Source organism: Equus caballus, chromosome 10, assembly GCF_041296265.1.
Source record: "Equus caballus isolate H_3958 breed thoroughbred chromosome 10, TB-T2T, whole genome shotgun sequence".
NCBI lineage: Eukaryota > Metazoa > Chordata > Mammalia > Perissodactyla > Equidae > Equus > Equus caballus.
Genome location: NC_091693.1, coordinates 25,918,123 through 25,938,022, shown reverse-complemented (window position 1 = coordinate 25,938,022; position 19,900 = coordinate 25,918,123). Strand labels below are relative to the sequence as shown.

At 43.2% G+C, this 19,900-nt stretch overlaps 1 protein-coding gene and 1 long non-coding RNA gene across 3 annotated transcripts; one reads left to right on the top strand and one right to left on the bottom strand.

The window, feature by feature from the left end:
• Positions 1-2,300: 2,300 nt before the first annotated feature.
• LOC102148628 (zinc finger protein 331) lies at positions 2,301-17,074 on the bottom strand. 2 transcript variants are annotated; one of them, XM_014731055.3, is made up of 4 exons: positions 16,623-17,074; positions 10,908-10,991; positions 9,462-9,588; positions 2,301-6,359 (listed from the first exon to the last, which is right to left on the bottom strand). In XM_014731055.3, exons 2-4 carry the CDS (start codon positions 10,911-10,913, stop codon positions 5,506-5,508), a joined length of 987 nt encoding a protein of 328 aa, XP_014586541.2. In that variant the 5' UTR covers positions 10,914-10,991; positions 16,623-17,074; the 3' UTR covers positions 2,301-5,505. The 2 variants fall into 2 exon arrangements, with proteins under 2 accessions (XP_014586541.2, XP_023507280.1); XM_023651512.2 differs by having other exon boundaries at positions 16,545-16,624.
• Positions 17,075-17,115: 41 nt separating this feature from the next.
• LOC138915966 (uncharacterized) lies at positions 17,116-18,699 on the top strand. The gene is made up of 4 exons (XR_011422516.1): positions 17,116-17,248; positions 17,579-17,776; positions 17,883-17,961; positions 18,454-18,699. It is a non-coding gene; the product is annotated as an uncharacterized lncRNA (long non-coding RNA).
• Positions 18,700-19,900: the final 1,201 nt, after the last annotated feature.

Sequence of the window (19,900 nt, the reverse complement as noted above, 5' to 3'; positions counted from 1 at the left end):
CCACGCTGAAAAAAAAAAAAAAAAAACTAAACTAAAAAGACCCCTCAAAACCATATGATCATATCAATGGACACCAGAAAAACTTTTGATAAAATGCAATATCCAATCCTGATAAAAACCCTGAGCAAACTAGGAAAGATGGGAACTCCCTTAACCTCCACAGAAACCATTTTCAAAACGAGCTAAATGATACACAGCAGTAAAAGCCTGGGTGCCTTTTCCCTAAAATCAGGAGCAGAGCAAGGTTATCTCCTCTCACTCCTACTTAATGCAGAACCAGATGCTCCAGCCAGGGCAATAAGGCTAGGGAAAAATATGACACCCAGACAGGCAAGGAAAAAGTAAAACTGTCTTTATTTGAAGAAGACATGATTCTCTGAGGTAGAACAACCTACGAAATGTACCAAAACAACAACAACTAGAATAATTTAATTCAGCTTGGTTGCAGGATACAAGATAGGTATACAAACATCTACTGTATTTCTGTGTGCTAACAATGAACCATCAGAAATTGACTCTTTTTTTGATGAGCAAGAGTGTCCCTGAGCTAAATCTGTTGCCAATCTTCCTCTTTTTGCTTGAGGAAGACTGGCCCTGAGCTAACATTTGTGCCCACCTTCCTTTGTTTTGTATGTGGGATGCCACCACAGCATGGCCTGATGAGTGGTGTAGGTCCATGCCTGGGATTGGAACCCACACACCCCAGGTCACTGAAGCAGAGCATGCGAACTTAACCACTACGCCACTGGGCTGGCCCCTGAAATTGAAAAGTTAAAAAAATACAAATAGAATAAAAACATGAAATATTTAGGGAATAATCTGATTAGGTTATGCAAGATCTGTTAACTGAAAACTACAAAACACACTGATTAGAGAAATTAAAGGTGGCCTGGTAACGTCTGTTTGCACTGCTAGGAGCTTTGATCTACCACAGAAGAAGTCCAGCTACTCTCTGCAGACCACATGAGGCGGCCGGCTGAGAGGGAGAGGCTCTGAGGCTGCATGGAAGAGATGCGAAGAGCAGCTGACAGTGAAGAGAGGCCCCAGAATCACGGTCCCAGCCATCCTCGCTTTGTGTCACCACGTGAATGGAGAAGCCATCCTGGATGCCCAGGCCCAGCAGGAATCACTAGACCAGAGAGTAGACATTCCTCCCACATACAGTCCGGATGCTTCACACACAGAATCATGAGAAACTAAAAACTCAGAAACGGCCCTTGCTCCGGCTCCCATGGTTTGCGACAGTTTATGAAGCAGCAATAAATAATTAAGACAATGTGATTCTGGAAACTGCATCAGAAGCAGGGCTATTTCACCTCCTCTGCCTCCACCAGGTGAAAGCTTAGCCAACACTCAAAACAGTTTCTTCTGTTGTGTCAACTCGATGAACATCAAGGTGCCTGTGGCAGCAGAAATACATTTCCACATTTTTCCAAACATTAAATTATTTTTAATCACCTTTGATACAATTTTTAAAAATCTGGTTTAAACGAGTATATGTACATGTGTTACCAGTTTTGCAAATCACATGTTCATATACACAATGTGAGAGAGGTGTGGGGGTGAAAACATATCTAGGTTTTACATCAAAATATGAAAAGAAGCTGTCCTTGAGTTATGAGATTACAGAGGACCTTTGTCTGCTTCTGTTACGTACTCATACTGTCAACGTGCTGAACCGTAACCATACAACACTTCTTAAATATGAGCATTGAAATTGGGACACAGAGGCTCTTTTTTCCAGGGCAAAAACAGTGAAGGTTCCTCATTTTCTACACTTGGTCATGAGGCTTCATCTCAGGCATTTAAGAAATCGTCAGTATGAGTGAGGGCATTATTCTTTACATATTTTTTTTTTAATGTACACACCAAAAAGGGTAGAAACTCGAAGTGTACAGCTTGGTGAATCTGCACAAGGCAATCGACCCAGGTACCTAGTGCTTGGAGTAACAGGAACATTACCAGCACCCTTCACGTCTCCCTGGGGCCCATTCTAGACACCATCACCTCCCCAAGTGTAACTGCTATCCCACTGGTTCTCAGCTGGGGGGATTTTGTCCTCCCTCCTAGGGGACATCTGGCAATGTCTGGAAACATTATTGGTTATCACAACTCGGAGAAGAGGGTCTCCTGGCACCTAGTGATTAGAGGCCAGGGATGCTGCGAAACATCCTACGATGCACAGGGCAGCTCCCCTTCACACTAATAAAATATCATCTGGCCACAAATGACCATAGTGCCAAGGCTGGGAAACTTCAATCTAGAGCATCATTTTGTGACAACAAAAAGTTATATCCAAAAACGTTCATAGAAGCTTTATTCATAATTCAAACATCCAGAAAGAACCAAATGTCTTATTCAACAGGAGAATGGAGTATTCCATTAACATGATGGAATACCACTCGGGAAAGAAAACGCTACTGAAAGACACAGCATTAGGGAATCTCAAAAACATTATGGAGAGTGAGGGAAGCCACATACGCCAAAGCAAGTGAACAAACCAACCAGCCTGCTTGATTCCAGGTCTAAGAAGGAAAAAACAGAGGCAAAAGAAGAAACCTTTGCGATAAAAACAACAAAGCAGTTTCCTCCGAGGGTGGCGATATGAAGGAGTGATGAATATTTATTTTGATTTGCGTCTTGGTTACATGGGTCATCAATTGCCAATATGCATCAACCCTGTGTAGTGACGTCACCTCACCCAAGCAGAGGAAGTGAGATCAGAGGTCTCCTTCCAGAAACAGTTCCTCTGCAAGAAAGTGCTTTTTAAGGGATCTAGCGTGCTTCAGGCCAAGGTCCACAGGAATTCCATTGGCTCATCCACTCCAGCCCAGCAATTTGTAGAACATTTTCAAGTCCTGTCACGACGGTGTGCAAACAGATGTCTGTCATCATCTCATTTAATACCATATATATTATCTGGTGCACATCTACACCAGTCACTCCAGAAATTGTAATAACCTCTCCTGATTTAATCCATGTCAACATATTTTGCTAAACCAGAAGTTTGATCTACTTAGTTTGGAGAAGCACCTTCAAACCGATGTTCATAAACATTTCCTTGATTAGGGTGAGAAATCTTAGTGAATGCTTTTAATGATGATATTGAGTGTCATTTCTATCTTCCTTTATTATCCTTCCACAAATCAAACTCTGGGAAAAATTTCAATCAGATTTTGATTACCAGCCAGGCAGGCAGTGGGGATAGACAAGGAGAAGCAGGGCTCCTTCAGCTCAGGACCAGCTAGACACTGGGGCTGAAAAGCTCTCTAAATCCTCTGAATCCTGACAAACATACCTATTCCACTAACAACGATCTTGGTCTTTTTCACTGAATGCTCTAAACATCACAGAAGCAACCACACACAGGTATAAACTGAATTGTCGGTGTAACTAGGAAAACCATGGGACCCTTATCTGAGTTTCTACAACAATAAGAGATGCAAGGCTTACAGCAATACGAGATTCTTTCAATAGAATCACATCAAGACCCTGAGTTCACACATTCCACTTTGGCCGCCTGGGGTTCGCTGGTTCGGATCCCGGGTGCGGACATGGCACCGCTTGGCAACCCATGCTGTGGTAGGCGTCCCACATATAAAGTAGAGGAAGATGGGCACAGATGTTAGCTCAGGGCCAGTCTTCCTCAGCAAAAAGAGGAGGATTGGCAGCAGATGTTAGCTCAGGGATAATCTTCCTCAAAATAATAATAATAATAAAAAAGACCCTGAGTTCACGTTGATGAGCTAAGGCCTTCCATTCATTCATTCATCAGTTTACTTGATAAGTGTCTATTTAATGACCTAAAACATCTAAGGCACTTTTCTAAGGACTGGAGAAAATTCTTGCCCTTGTGGAGATTAGATTCTGGCACTGGGAAGACAAACAATAAACAATAAATACATAGTATAATAAATGAATAAAATAAGGGTTATGGAGAAAAATAAAGGAAGGGGCAGAGCACACTGCTGGACAGAATCCAACGTAATTGATAACTTATGGGGGAGCAAAACTCCCAGGTATCTTGACTTTCACAAGCACGAGTCTGCAGGTTCTTTCCCCTTTGACTTGAATGTACTTTCTCAACTTGTCTTTGAAAACTCCTACTCATTTTTCAAAGCCCAGCCCACAGAACATTTCCCTGAGATCCCTTCTGGCCTTCAGAACCATTCAAAACCAACGGCATTTCAAGGACACTCATGGATTCTAAAGTGTTGGTAATATTTTCCATCTTAGCTTGGTTAGCGAGTTTATGAGTACAGCCATGCACCACATGACATCTCAGTCAACAATGGATCATATATATGATGGTGGTCCCATAAGATTGTGCCATAGAGCCTAGGTGTGTAGTAGGCTACGCCATCCAGCTTTGTATAAGTACACTCTATGCTGTTCACATGACAACAAAACGGCCTAACCATGCATTTCTCAGAACATATCCCCATTGTTAAGTGACACGACTGTATTTATTCTTCTTCTCTAAACCAGCACACATACTTTATAAATGCTTTTATATGTGCATTTCACAGAAATTCAAGGAAAAAATCCTATGTGTTCAGTTTAGGAATATCTACCCCTAACATCTATCTTGGCTATCCCTTATATCTATGCCTGGTGATGTTCCCTTGTGTCAGTCTCTGCCTTCTCTCTATTCTTGTTCACAGGCAATAAACAGTGATGAGATCCTCAAGATACAGCAACTGTAGGAAGTGTGGAAGAAAACTCAGGTAAGCACACTGTGGTCAGCTAACTCAAAGTTAGACTTGGGATCATATCTAGACACCATTTTTAGGATGCAAAGCATTAAGCAGTAGCTACACATTCTTTCACGTTGGGCAACATCAGAGGCCCTCCCATTTGAAGGGAGCTCTCCATTGCGTCTGAACTGGGTAGGATACAGTGTCTCTCCTGTTAGGACAGAAGCAAAAGCCAAGAGATGATCTCTTTGCCTAGCCTTCGGCAATCAGGACACAAGCATTGTAATCCTGGCTTCGGGACATTAGACACGAGGTGACACTTACTGAGGGCCAGTAAAGTTTCATTTGTAAAACACTACTGCGTATTCGTGGTGGTGGCAGCACAGGACCTGTGTAGGAGCAGGAGGCAGAGCCTTCCAGGTCATAGGATCATGGCTTCACTTTCTGCTCCTAAACCTGATTTACTGTGGTTCCTCTCTACTTTCAAAGGTGATTCATTGCTGTCCCATCCATTCAATGAGCTCTTGAGACAGTGTGAATAAACTGCTTTTCTAAGAGGGTCAAAGTCAATTTATGCTACTTATAACCAAGATCTTAACTGTTAAATAATGAGAATATTAACATTTTCAAGTCTAGTTCGCTTTGGTTAATATTCTCCAACATGAATTCACCTATGTCGAGTGAGGTGTGACCTGTATCTGAAGGCCTTCCCACATTCGTGGCATCCAAAGGGTTTCACTCCACTTTGTGTCTATCATGTGTAACGAGCAAGGAGTGGTTACTGAAGGTTTTCCCACGTATGTGACATTCATGGTCTTTCTCCCATGTGACTCCTCCTATGAATAACAAAACGGGACCAAGAGGTAAAGGCTTTTCCACATTCCTGACACTCGTAGGGTTTCTCACCCGTATGAAGTCTCCTGTGCAGAGTGAGCTGCATCACATGGCAAAAGGCCTTCTTGCAGTCCTGACACTGATAGGGTTTTTCTCCAGTGTGAATTCTCTGATGCTCCATCAGGGAAGAGGGACGTATGAAGGATTTCTCACACTTACTGCATTCATAGGGTTTTTCTCCAGAATGAATTTTCTGATGTCGAATGAGCTGTGAACTCTGAGTGAAGGCTCTGCCACAGTCCTTACATTCAAAGGGTTTCTCTCCACGATGAATTCTCTGGTGGTCAATAAGGGCTGAGGAGCGGCTGAAGGCCTTTCCACACTCACTGCACTCGTGGAATTTTTCTCTGGTATGTGTCCTCTGGTGCCGAGTAAGGTGAGTCTTCTGACTGAAGGTCTTCTTACAGTCTTTACATTCGTAGGGTTTCTCACCCGTGTGAATTCTCTCATGCTGGTTAAGGTGTGCCCTCTCATAGAAGGTTTTCCTACACTCAGTACATTTATAGGGTCTCTCTCCTGTGTGGATTCTATGATGTCGAATGAGAGTTGAGCGGCGACTGAAGAATTTCCCACACTCGTGACACTGGCAGCACTTCTCCTCCTTAAGAATTTTCTGACAGATAATAAGATATGTATTGGTGAAGGGAGTTTCTTCATATTCTTTACATGTCTTGCTTGTTTTATTCATCACTATTTCATGCTGGAATGTTTCTTCTTTTATATTCTTCCTTAGAGATAATTCCTTGCTCTCCCATATTGACTCACTCTCTGAAAATGAACACACAAATACGTTAATATAAAGAAATAAATACATTCCCACTTTCGAGAATCTATCCTTAGATAAAGGCTTTAGGATAGGATATTAATGGGAGTTAAGGATATATGTACAAGGACATTTATTGTCAAACTCTACTGGGAAAAAACTAGGAAAAATAAATACATGCATTAAAAGTACCTATTTGAGTTGACGATGTTATGTCCAATAATCTGGCTTATTTATGAAACTATTAAAAATCATGAGTTTTAGCTATATTGACCTGAAGAGATGAGGCTGACTGAGAAAACCAAGTTGCAGTGTACAAGCGTAGAAAGATATCTATTTTGTAAGGACAAGAAATAACAAAACGTTCCCTGGATGTCTGTGCCTGTGTGTTGTGTGTGTATTAGCACAGATAAAGGTGTGAATGGACACCTGTTATATTATTACCATTGGTCCTTTAGGGCAGCGAGAATGAAAACATGTGCAAGGAGATTATCAATTTTTTCTTTTTACAGTGTGACCCTGAATATTTGGTAAAACAAACCCATCCTGGTTTTACAGGTTTGGAATAAGATTTTTAGTATCATCACATTCTCTAACTAGCCATTGGCCACGAATCCAATCATTTCGAGAATGAAACATTCATAAAATGACACAAAGTATACCTCCGATTATGGTATGGTATGGTATGGATCATGAATGATACAAAGTTTCAGAGACTGGATAGGCAGATATTTGGAAACAGGGCCTTTAAAGAGGTAAAACTGGGTCATTGGGGGGGTCCCTAATCCAAGATGACTGGTGTCCTTGTAAGAAGAGATGAGAACACAGACACGCACAGAGGGACAACCAGGTGAGGACACAGGGAGGAGACGGCTGTCTACAAGACAAGCAGAGAGGCCTCAGGAGAAACCAACCCTGCCAACATCTTGATCTCAGACTCCCAGCCTCCAGAACTGTGAGGAAATAAATGTCTGTGTTTATGCCACAGCAAAATCAGAAGACTCTGGACTCCTCAGCATTCTGCAGACTATCACACTGGTCCATTACATTGATAACATGCTGGTGAGACCTCAACGAGAGGTGGAAAGTAAGCTGGATGACCTGGTAAGATACATGTGCTCCAGAAGGTGGGAGACAAATGCTATCAAGACTCAGGGATGTGGCACACAGGGAAATCTTAGGGGTCCTGTGGTCCAGGGCATGCTGCATCATCCCTGCCAAGGTAAAGGATAAATTATTGCAGCTTATATCTCCTGCTACCAAGAGAGAGGCACAGTGCTTGAAAGGAGATAGCATATTCCATCATTGGAAAACTGCTCTGATCTATTTACATGGTAAGGTGGAAAGTACTAGCTTCTGGTGAGACCCAGAACAAGGTCCAGGCCTTGGTACAAGCAGCCTTGATGCCTATGCCACTACTGGGCAGATCCCATGGGACTGGAGGTATCTGTGGTAGAAAGAGATACCATATGGAACCCTGACAGGAGAGTCACAGCTCAGACCCCTATATTTACACCATCTGCAGCAGAGAACTATACACCATCTTTAAAATAGCTCTTGGCATGATCCTAGCTACCAGGAGAGACCATCTGCCTCAGGGACATTTTTATGAAGAGAATGTTTGTCTCCCCTACAAATTCATATGTTGAAATTCTAACCCCCAATGGGATGATATTTGGAGGTAGTGCCTTTGGGAGATGCTTAGGTCAGAGGGCAGATCCTTCATGAATGGGCTTAGTGCTCTTATAAAGACCCCAGAGAGCTCTCTTGTCCCTTCCACCACGTGAGGACAGAGAGAAGATGGCATCTATGAACCAGGAAGCGGGCCATCATCAGACTTAATCTGCCAGTGCCTTGATCTTGTACATCTAGCCTCCAGACTGTGAGAAATCAATGTTTGTGGTTTAAGCCACCTAGCCCATGGTATTTTTGTTAAAGCAGCCTGAATGGACTAAAACAGACATCAAGTGCTTATGTGGCCCAAACTGCCAACATGAGCTGGGTACCATCCAAACCACCAGCACTCAGGTAGGGTGGACCAGCAGCAACCTTTCATGAGATGTAAGAGGTGCATCCATCTCTGCATTTGAACAGATCCAGAGGGTACAGGTAAGCTGCACACACAGTGGCCAGACCCCTGCAGCATCCACCACTGATGTGCTGATCCTTGGCCACTCCAATGCCTGTGCAATAGTCACTCTGTTTAAAATTCCCTCATCTTGGCTCCTACTTTGCCAAAGGTATTTCAGAACATTTCTTAACTCCCTTATTAAACAGTAAATTCCTTGATGGGTTATATTCTCTTAGAAAATCCACATTCTTGGCCCAAATTGAAGATTGCATATGTTTGTTAATAGAATAGCTCTTAGATAGATGTATTTATTCAATCAGTCAAAGGATGGAATGAGTACTTTTTGGTAGATAAAGAAAACAGAAATGTTGAGGAATATTTTTGAAAAACAGCCTTATGAATGAATTAAAGAAAGAAAGAAGATGAGCTGGTGAAAAACAATCTAGAGAGTAAAGATAGAAAGCTGATCATAAACGAGGGGAAGGATACACTTACATTTGGAGCTAGAGGTAATTATTAACAAAGATATAACGGCAGGGTGATGAATGAGGATGAAAGGCGGATCTATCATGGAGCTCAAAGGGCCCTCTGAAGGGAGATGTCCAAACATGTTAACGCTGCTGTGACTCAGGGAGCAGCTGGCCTTTCACAGGGACAGGCTTCCTTCTGCTTGGTGCCTGACTCACCTGGCCTTGGGGTTCCTGCCTCCTTGCTCCTCATCCCCCAGGGCTGTTTGCCTTGCTCCAAGAGGAAAGTTACATCAGGCTTAGAAAGATGGCAATTGGCCATGCCGTCATTATCCAAGAACTCTGACCCACCACCATAGGAATTAGGATAAAAGCTTTTACAAGAATGACCAGAAGACATGTAAAGGTTTTCTGAAGGACTGGAGAGAGGAAGCCGCCCACTTCTAACCGTGCTTGTCATAGGACATGGAACAACAAATAATGGCCACAGTAGTTCCCCAGAGATTTCCAACAGAAGGTGGAAGAAACACCAGGAAACAGATGCTGAATTAAGGGCTCGACGCACTCACCCAGCCAGACCAGGTTCTGATAATTCTCCAACATCACAGCTGTGTACAGTTCTCTCTGGGCAGGGTTCAGGAACCACCACTCTTCCTGGGAGAAGTCAACGGCCACATCTCGGAATGTCACTGATTGCTGAAATGGCAAACACTTTCTTATTGACAAGGCCTTGGGAAGAAGGGTGAAGTCTTGGCTGAAAGAAGATATGTACCATATAGGCGTTGTAGTGTGGACTATAGGGTCTAGTTTCATTTTTGCCAAGTACAAGTTATAGACAGTGGAAACCAGCTCTTTAGATAGAAAGAAGCATACTGTATTATGTACCAAATGTTAAAAATCTTTATGGGATTATGGATTTCTCTTTTCCTAAGTGTATTTCATAATTTTCTAGAATACTTCAAAACGTATTTGTTTAGGGGCTGGCCCAGTGGCATAGTGGTTAAGTTCGTGTGCTCCGCTTCAGCAGCCCAGGGTTCGCGGGTTCAGATCCTGGGCATGGACCTACACACCACTCATCAAGCTATGCTGTGGCAGATGTCCCACATACAAAAAATGCAGGAAGATTGGCACAGATGTTAGCTCAGGGCCAATCTTCCTCACACACACACAAAAGTATTTGTTTAAATTTGTGTGTGTATGTGTGAAATGGAAGCTGCTCTCCAATGAGTAAGGAAAAAAGAAAAATCTCATTTCATTTTAAATTTGTCCTTGGATGTGGGATTAAAGCTTGAGGCACTTAAAAATCTGCAGTATTCATGAGGATGTCCATTTTATTACACGACTCTATTCTTTTCATTTCCTAACGTCTTTGCTAACTCTGCCTCTTCCATGGTACATAGCTGGGTTTTAGTCCCATCTGAAAAGCACAAGGACAAGTCAGTGTGACTGTAGTTCACAGATACTGATAATGGTCTCATTACAGGAAAAAACAAGCCTATGATTCACCTGTGATGGGCCTTCTAGTCCAGTAGTTAGTCTCCCCTTCACAGGGCCCCTCTCTTGAGGAACACAGTCCTGTGAATGCAGAGCTGAGGAGAAGGAAGGGATGATGAAAAGAAAAAAAAAAAACGCCTCAAATCTGCTGCCGTTCCCTCTTATCTACTGCCCCGTCAAACACCAAAATAGAGCGCAGGGTCAGATCACAACACCTCTGTGGGAGCACTAGTGATTCGGAAAAAAATTGGCCACGAAAACCCTAGGAATAGCAGCAGAGCATCATCTGCTAGAGCACCAGACGGTGAGAGGATGGCACAAAAAGACCCAGCACGGTTCCGCTCTGCTGTCCAAAGTGTCGCTAGGCATCGGAATCCACTCAACAGCACTAGCAACAAATTGGTTCTCAAAGTTGTGAGAGATCCGGTTGCAATATCTCAACATCCATTCCTCACAATGGTCATTGAAAATATTGACAATCATAACAACACCTAATGTTCTGGGTGCATGACATGTGTTACCTTCATGCTCCGTCAGGGCTGACCCAGGCATTCCTCTCTGGCTAGATGTCTCTCGCTGGAAAGGGCAGAATCCTGAGATGGTAGCTGGAGAAAGAGAAAGGACAGATAAGAGAGACTAGGTCTACTTGGCAGCTCCTAGCATCACTAGTTTAGAAATTTCTCCTTCCACGAAAATTTAAATAATGTTCAAAAGACTGCTCAGCATTGTGTATAAGCACAGGAAGAGGTACTCAACATCATTTCTCATCAGTGAAATGGAACAGGACAATAAGAATTAAAAGAAGAATCCAATAAAGTAGCAAGATGAGGAATTAACTTAGAGAAATAAATCTCCTACATAGATATAAACAATAAAAAGAGAACAAAGAGATAAACAAAACCCCTTCTTTGCGGCAACAAACATGAAATACTTAGGAATATATTTAACAAAAAAATGTGCAAAACCTATGTGATATAATCTTCCAAATACTCTTGAAAGACACGAAGTAGACTTAATCCAACACAAAGATACTCCCTTTTTTTGGATAGGAAGATCAAACCATCACAATGATGTCAGTTCCCTAAGAACTGATCACTGACAGGGCAAACACACTCTGACTCACAAGTGAACACTGCACTTGGTCTATATATCCTTATCTAAAGACAAAAAGAAGGCTCCCCATGCTCCCCAAATAAGGATTGGAGTGTGTTAGCAATTCTGCCACGCATGCATTCTAGGATTAAGCAAATAAGTAAATATATTATGGTTAGTGGGAGATATGTTTCCTCCTGTCACAGAACAGAGTTTCAAACACAGAAAAGTGGAAATATAGAATGAGTTTTGCAGTGGTGTACTGGAATTGGAGTTACCTGTGAATGCACTGGTTTTAACATATGTAATCGAGATATACAAACACAGATGTTTGTGCGTTTGAATCTATTCATTAGGATAGGAGATCCTATCTGTCCCCTAATAGGGCCTAGAAACAGCAACACCCAAGTAGTAATGAGCACACTCAGCCTCCACGTCTTGGTTTCTAAGTACCATTCTCTAACAAAACAAAACGAAAAGCACCCCAGGACTCCACGGAGAAGCAGAGACTCCAGGGCTGGGTCAGGGACGTGTCCAGAACATCTTGCAGTGCTAGAGAGGAAGGAAGTGCTCGTAAAATAACAGTGCATGTCAAAACACACAGGAGCCAATCTGAGGGTGTTCCCAATGGCTAAACTAGCAAAAACTTGAGAAAACAAATTATATTATTGGTTTATAACTCACGGAATAGAGTAATTACCATGAGCCCATTCTAATATAAATAAATGAATAAATAAGTGGAGAAGGGACAGCTTTTTATTTACAGCACACCAATTAATAAATGTAGAAGGAATAAAAGAAAGAAATTCAACATGAGGTAAATGTCACAGCAATCACTGTTGTAGGCAAGAATGGATGATAAAAATAATGGGTGAAAACACATTGAGAAACAGGATATCTGCAGTCTCAGAGTACCTCCTCTCAAGATAGTTATTAATTATGAGGACTAAAATAATAACTTTACAACGGAGAAACCTGTCAGATACCACCTCAACCATGTTATCCAAGTAATCATTCCCAGTTGACATCATGTGCTGCCTGATATCCTGCACCCAGAAGGGCACATCACTTCCGTGGTATTGGTTTCCAAAATGAATAACCTCAATCCAATCATGAGAAAACATCAGACCTACCCAAGTCAAGGTCGTTCTACAAAATAACTGGCCTAGACTCCTTAAAAAGTATCAAGGTCATGAACGACAAAGAACAACTAAGGCGTTGTCATGAATTGGAGGAGACTAAGGAGACATAACGACTAAATGAAACGCAGATCGGATTCTGGAACAAAAAAAGTGCACAAGTGGGAAAGCTGGTCAAACTCAAATAAGGCCGAGAGATGAGTTCACAGTATTTATCAATGTTAATTCCCTAGTTTCATGATGGTTATGCAAGAGTTAACTTTGAGTGTGGCTGGGTGAAGGGTATGTGGGAGTTCTGTACTATTTTTGCAACTTTTCTCTAATTTTAAAATTATTTCATGATAAAAACTTTTTAAAAAGATGACGTCATGAAATACAAAGACTGAGGAAATGTCAGTCAGTTTAAAGGAGACTAAAGAAACATGACATTTACATGTATATGACACTCAATTTTCTTTTGTTACAAAAGAGATCATGGGGATAACCAACGTAGGATTATATAATAGAAGTGTATCGATGTGAATTTACTGATTTGGTAACTTCACTAGAGTTACAGAAGAGAAAATCCTTGTTTGTAAGAAATTCACCCTGAAATACTTAGGTTAGGTAAAGGCGCATGATGTTAGCAACTTATTCTCAAATGGGCCCAAAAAACAATATGTATATATAGAGAGAAATATATGGATAAAGCAAATGTAGTAAAAGGTTAACATTTGGGGAATTGGGATAAGAGGGTAAGGGAATTCTTTGTACTTTCCTTGCATCATTTTTTTAAGTTTGAAGATATGTCATAAAGTAAAATAGTAACAATACATCATGTAACCCACTAACTACCTCACTGGAAGTTTATTCAATTTTGTGATGCCATTTGCTAAAAGTACTTTAGTCAGAATCTGCTACTCTATTATTTCTACCTGGTTCTATTCCTAGAGCGCATGGAAAAGAACTGCAATTTAAATTCCTTTTTGCCAGAGACACACTTTCACATCTCTCTCCAATGATCTCTTCTCCAGGGAAATATACACAGGTTTTTTGACCACTTCTCATGAGACATAGTTTCCAGATCCTCCCCCATCCTGGGCTCCCACCTCAGCATATGTTCCAGTTTATCAAAACACTTCAGAAAATGCTGCTCACAGGACGACCATGAACTTCCAACTAGCCACCATGAAGTAATGGAAAGGCAGAATCCCTAAAGTCTGCTAGATGTGGTAGGAACCCCCACTCTAACACCATTCCCACCTGTCACTCGGCCTACACTGCAAGGAAGTGACTTCAGAGACTCCACTGGGACAGTGTCATTTTCATCTCTTCTTTCTTTTGACCATTTCAATTCTTTCCTACTTTTGTGTGTGTGTGTGTGAGGAAGATTGGCCCTGAGGTAACATCTGATGCCAATCTTCCTCTTTTTGCTTGAGGAAGATTGTCGCGGAGCTAACATCTGTGCCAATCTTTTTCTATTTCATGTGGGATGCGGCCACAGCATGGCTTGATGAGCAGTGCTAGGATCTGCTCCTGGGATCCAAACCCGCCAACTCTGGGCTGCCAAAGAAGAGCATGTGAACTCAACCACTACACCACTGGGCCAGCCCCACTTTCCTACTTCTCGCCTTCACATCTTTCATTTTTTGCTTCTATCCTCTATTTTTAAAAGAGGTGGGAATACAAAAGTAACAAAAGCATGAAAGAAAAAGTGACTCAATCAAGTCTAAAAGTTCCTCATAGCAACTTTCCTTACAGAAATTAGGTACACACAGTATTTCAAATAATAAATAAGCTATTGGGGCTGGCCCGGTGGTGTAGTGGTTGAGTTCTCACACTCTGTGGGTTCGGATCTCCAGTACGGACCTGCATACCGCTCATAAAGCCATGCTGTGCTGGTGACCCACATACAAAATGGAGGAAGATTGGCACAGATGTTAGCTCAAGGGACAATCTTCCTCACCAAAAAATAATAAGTAATAAGCTATCAATTTGATTTGCTTAACACACTCTTCTGAAGGTATAATGAATGCTCAAGAGTAAGAGCACTGGACACTTCAGGCATGAATGGAAAGAGGCCTGCCGACCCAGAGTCCATCCAGTAAAGATGGAAAGCAGGTGAGGGTATGAACTGCTGGAGAGTCTCTAGGCTGGAAAAAATCCTCAGGCAGGGCAAGGACTATATTGAGGAGAGCACCTGCAAGGTAAGGGCACTTTCTTGAAGGTCATTGGTCCTTTGCAGGACTTTTTTGTTGTTGCTGTGGCTTTTTTTGAGGTCACACTGGTTTATAACATTATATAATTTCAGGTGTGCATCATTATATTTTGATTTCTGTGTAGATTACATCATGTTCACCCAAAGACTAATTACCATCCATCACTGTGCACACATGCCCTTTTACTTCTTTTGACCTCCTCCCCCCCTCTGCAGGACTTTTTGAACAAAGTGTAGCAAACCAAGTGGTAAGTGAACATCTTACCATGTGAACTCGTGATAACACCAATGAAAGAATTTGAAAACTAAGTAAAACAGTTTTTAGCTATTGTAGGCAAGTAATAATCAGGATGTCTTTTGAAATTAAATTTGCTGCATTAAAAAAAATTGGACACTACTATGTATACACACTGAAGATTTGTACATATTTCAATACAGCATTTTTAAAAAGTTCTGTCCCTGAGAAGAGAATAGCCAGACAAAGCCACACACAGCTCTCCACATTAGTGTCCCCACTAATGACAGAGGGATTTTGGTACAGTCAGCAAAAAGAACCAGAGAAAAGAATCAAAATCAGCATGATTTGGGTCTTGATCTGATACTCGAATTCACGAAAGATCTCTGGGACAGAATCTGGACTAGTGGTTAGGCATGGTATGCCGAAAGTACAATTCCATGTGTCATGTTCTGTGGTTGCTCAAGTCAGTCCCACATTTAAAACCAGTAACAGCAGCCATCTATCAACTGAGGTAAGCCTTTTGCATGTCATCTTTTCAACCTGCACAACAACTGTGAAGGAGAGATTTAACTTTCCTCATTTGACAGATTTAAGGGCCAGAGTTGATTCTGAAACCTGGGTCTGGCTGCAAACAAAAACCACAGCACTTTCAACCAGGCCCCTGCTTATCTGTACACTGTTGATTCGGCGCCAGGCACCATTTCAAGCATCTAATCTCCAGAACACTATTAGCTTTTCAAGAAATATTGTCCCACTTTACACATGAGCAAACTGAAGCTCTGAAAGAGTAAACCATTAGCAAAAAGTCACACAGCCTCTCTAGAGCTCAAAGTGAAGCCGAGGAAGGAGTTGTTAAAATTTCCCTGGATTATGGTGAAACTGTGGTTTGTACCCTCAAGGTTAACGTGGGAAACAAAATAACCGAAGTTTCTAAGCTTGCCTTGCAGATCAGCAGGAGGACCGCTGATAAGAGACCTTGCTGACAGCCCCGCCTGACTAAGCATCTTGCAGGAAGATTGAGAAGCTAAAATGACTGTTAACTCCTGACCTTAAAAATAAAAACCCACCGCATGCAACACATAGAAGAGTCACGCCTGTGCAGAGGGCTCAGAACTTCAGCCCCGAAGGCCACATGCTCTCCCTCCCCCACCTAAAACCCCAAATAAAAACCCTTGCTTGTAACTTTTTCAGGAGTTTGGGATTTCAGGGTTAGCTGCCCTTCTCCTTGCTCAGCGCCCTGCAATAATAAAAGTCCTACCTACTTCCACTACACCCGGTGTCAGAGACTGAATTGCTGCGCGACAGGTGAGTGAACTCACTTCAGGTTCCACATCAAAAGGAGTGAACGGAACAGAGACAGCCACAGAGACGCGTAAAGGGCCACACGCCAAACCCCACAAGCACACAGGAACCACAAAACGCACAGCATAACCAACCAGGCACACCTAAGCGCTGACACCTCGGTCCCACACAGCTCCAGGAACCAACCTACCCGCGAAGAAAGCCGCACACTCCCAGACCCGGGGGCTACCAGAAGGCCCCTCCCACCACCGTCCCCGGAAGCCTTTACCTGGCGAGCCGAACCGCTTCCGCCCCTCCAGGAACCGACAGCAACGCACTCTACGCGCCTGCGCAGGGTCCCCTCGTCCTGCCCCAGCAGGCACGAAGCCACGCCCCCAAGGACGATCACACGCATGCGCGCTCCGTCACTTGCGGGCACGGACCCTCTCACCCTCACACCTGAGTCGCGATGCACTGAGGCCCCGCCTCCACGGACGCTAGTACGCTGGCGCACTCTATTCCGGTGCCTTAACCCGCACTGTATCAGCCCAACACACGAGGGGAGGAGGCCACGCCCTTTCGGATAAAGGCGTCCCGGCTTATTGACAAACCTAGACACTCCGAGTCCCCCGCCCGCCCCTCGCCGCCTAGTCCCGGCCCCCAGTTGGCCAGGATCCCGTGAAACTCTGGGACCACAGCGAGGAGACTGCACATGCGCACACGGAGGCTTCGACGACTCCCAGAAACCACGGCGGCGCGTGAGCGGTGCTGGATGCGGAGGCGGGCACTTCCGGTCGTGCGGGCCAGGCGGCTCGTGTTCTGACGGGTGCCGTCGTCCGCTTTCTTGGGTGGTGGCTTCCCGACCCCGGGGGAGCGAGGGCGGCGGTGAGGTGTGGGTCGTGCTGGGGCGCGGAGGTGGGTACCCGTGGGACCTGGCGTCGCGGCCCGTGAGCTGGAAGGGTCCGCGTGGTGCGGGGGGCATTGGTGTGGTCAGGGTGTCACTGTGTGCGCGCAGCGAGGGTTGATAAAACGTTTATCATGCATTTTATTAGTGATTCTGTCCCGGCGTTGAAAAAGGCCCGGTTACGTTATTTGGGAACGAACGCGTACACTAAACAATGTTGTATCTGGACAGTGAAGTTTTGCTTGCACTTTCTTCCGGGGCGTGCTTTAAAAGGGTGGAGGTGGGTTCGACGTTCCGGTCTTTTTAAGTTTGCATCCTTCTCCTTTGCTCCGCGTCCCCAGGACTCTCTTCTTGCGCTGGAGAGGGACCCAGCGAAGTGGGCACTAGGCATGTCACAGGTGAGTTTTTGTTTTATCTTTGTTTCCTGTAGCATCATGTTTCTTCAGTCCTGGAAGCATCGAGGCTGTCCTTGGGAGACTTGTTTGGGCAGTAGAGACTGACACAGGGACGAGGTCCGGGGCCTCTCGTTCCAGCAAAAGGTGGGACTCTGGGCGCCCCCTCCTCCTTGTCCCTCTCCTCTACTTTCAATGTTCATTTCTTATTCACTGAATTGTTCTGAATCTCCACTGTGACCATTCTTCTAAGCACCTTTTGGGGTCAAAGATATGGTTCCTGGAGGAAAAGATAACAGCCTTATCTGGAGATTCATCATCTTGAAGTAGAGGTGAGTTCTCAAGTTATCTTTGACCTTCTTCACCCCCTGGGGATCGAGAGGAAGCAAGATGGAAAATGCTGTTGCTTAGTTCAGTCCCAGTAATGGTACAGCCGGCCTTTGGAAAATTTGGGGAAGAGGAATGTGATTGGTGTCTGGAGCACGGAAGTCCAGTTTATCAGGGTCAGCACGTTTACTAGGGCACCAGTACAGGTTGAGGTTGGATGGCAGGAGTGAGGCTTCATCTGTGGGATTCAGGCGAAGACCTTATCTGCTCTCTGTAAATGAGGAGCAAGGCAGTGTGCTGCACAGAAGAGGATTGGAGAGCTGGCTGGGTTTCCTGGAGTAGGGCTCCAGACAGGGTGGTTGCGTGGGCCCTGAAATTCAATGCAGGTACAAGCAGAGTTGATTCTTAGCCCTTTAAATGTAGAAAACAAGGCATTTTACTTTGAAAAACAGATCTTTTTCTTCTCAAAGAGGAAACTCCTATTTTCTTTCTTTTAGGAAAAGAGGCAGTATTTTCTCTCCATGTCCTGTTTGTTATAATGACTCATGTTATTCATGAAATTACTAAATTACATTTAAAGAGAAAACCATAAAAATATTTCAACAATCTTGTATATACCCCCATGCAGAAAATTTTTTTTTTTACCATTTTACTTTTGCTTCTTTCTGTATTTCATTTTGACAACATGAAATATCTATGCCTGCAGCTTTTTTTTTTTTTAAAGATTTTATTTTTTCCTTTTTCTCCCCAAAGCCCCCCAGTACATAGTTGTATATTCTTCGTTGTGGGTCCTTCTAGTTGTGGCATGTGGGACGCTGCCTCAGCGTGGTTTGATGAGCAGTGCCATGTCCGCGCCCAGGATTCGAACCAACGAAACACTGGGCTGCTTGCAGCGGAGTGCGCAAACTTAACCACTGGTCCACGGGGCCAGCCCCTATGCCTGCAGCTTTTTTAACAACTACACCTTGTCACGTTCGTTCCCTACTTCCCTTACTCTTGATATTTTTGTACATTATCATTGTAATTGAGATACAATTTACAGATATTAAATATGCAGTTTGGCTATTGATTATAGCTATTGATTACAGATTATTGATTACAGCCCTGTAACCACCACTAAAATCAAGATAGATTTCCATCACTCCTGAAAGTTCTTTCATGCCCTTTTCCCTGCCCTCACTCTCAGAGAAAACCACTTTCTTGTTTTTATGACAATATTTTTGCCTTTGTTTCTTTCTTTCTTTTAACTTCATATAAATGGAATCACACAGTATGTATGTTTGTGTTTGTCTGGCTTCATTCATTCAACGTAGGTTTTTTGACATTCATTGATGATGTCTATTAGGTTTTTTTTGTTTTTGGGGGGTTTCTGATGGTGAGGAAGATTGGCCCTGAGCTAACATCCATGCCAGTCTACCTCTATTTTGTATGTAGGACTCTGCCACTGCATAACTGGATGAGCAGTGTAGGTCCATGCCCAGAGCTCACGAACTTAACCACTATACCACTAGACCAGATAGATAGATTTTTGGTGACAAAGTGTTATTAAAAATAATTTAATGGCTGCAAATTTACTAAAAGTCATTAAATTATACCCTGAGAAATGAATTTTATGGTATGTAAATTATACCTCAATAAAGCTATTAAAAATAAATAACATTTGGTAACATTTGGTAACAGGTGAAAGTGATATATTTCTGTTTCCACGGGAGTACCTTGGTGTTCATCAAGTTGACACAACAGAAGAAAGCAGTTTATGTGTTGGAGCTAGACTTTGCTTTATCACTGTGATGCAGAGATCATTCCATGTTCAATACAATAAAGTTTCAGTGGGTTTTCACCTTACGTACTATTGGTACAAAGAGATGGTGCAGACAAGGTGTAATCTGGAAAGGACAGCTCAGGGCAGTTATAGGTGGTTGAGATCATTGTGAATCGTAGTTG

Bases quoted from the DNA above. Each gene is read 5' to 3' on its own strand.
- LOC102148628 (XM_014731055.3), bottom strand. The intron at 6,360-9,461 runs GTGAGTGCGTCG...GTTCATTTTCAG, and splicing joins TCAGAACCTGGTCTGGCTGG to AGAGTGAGTCAATATGGGAG.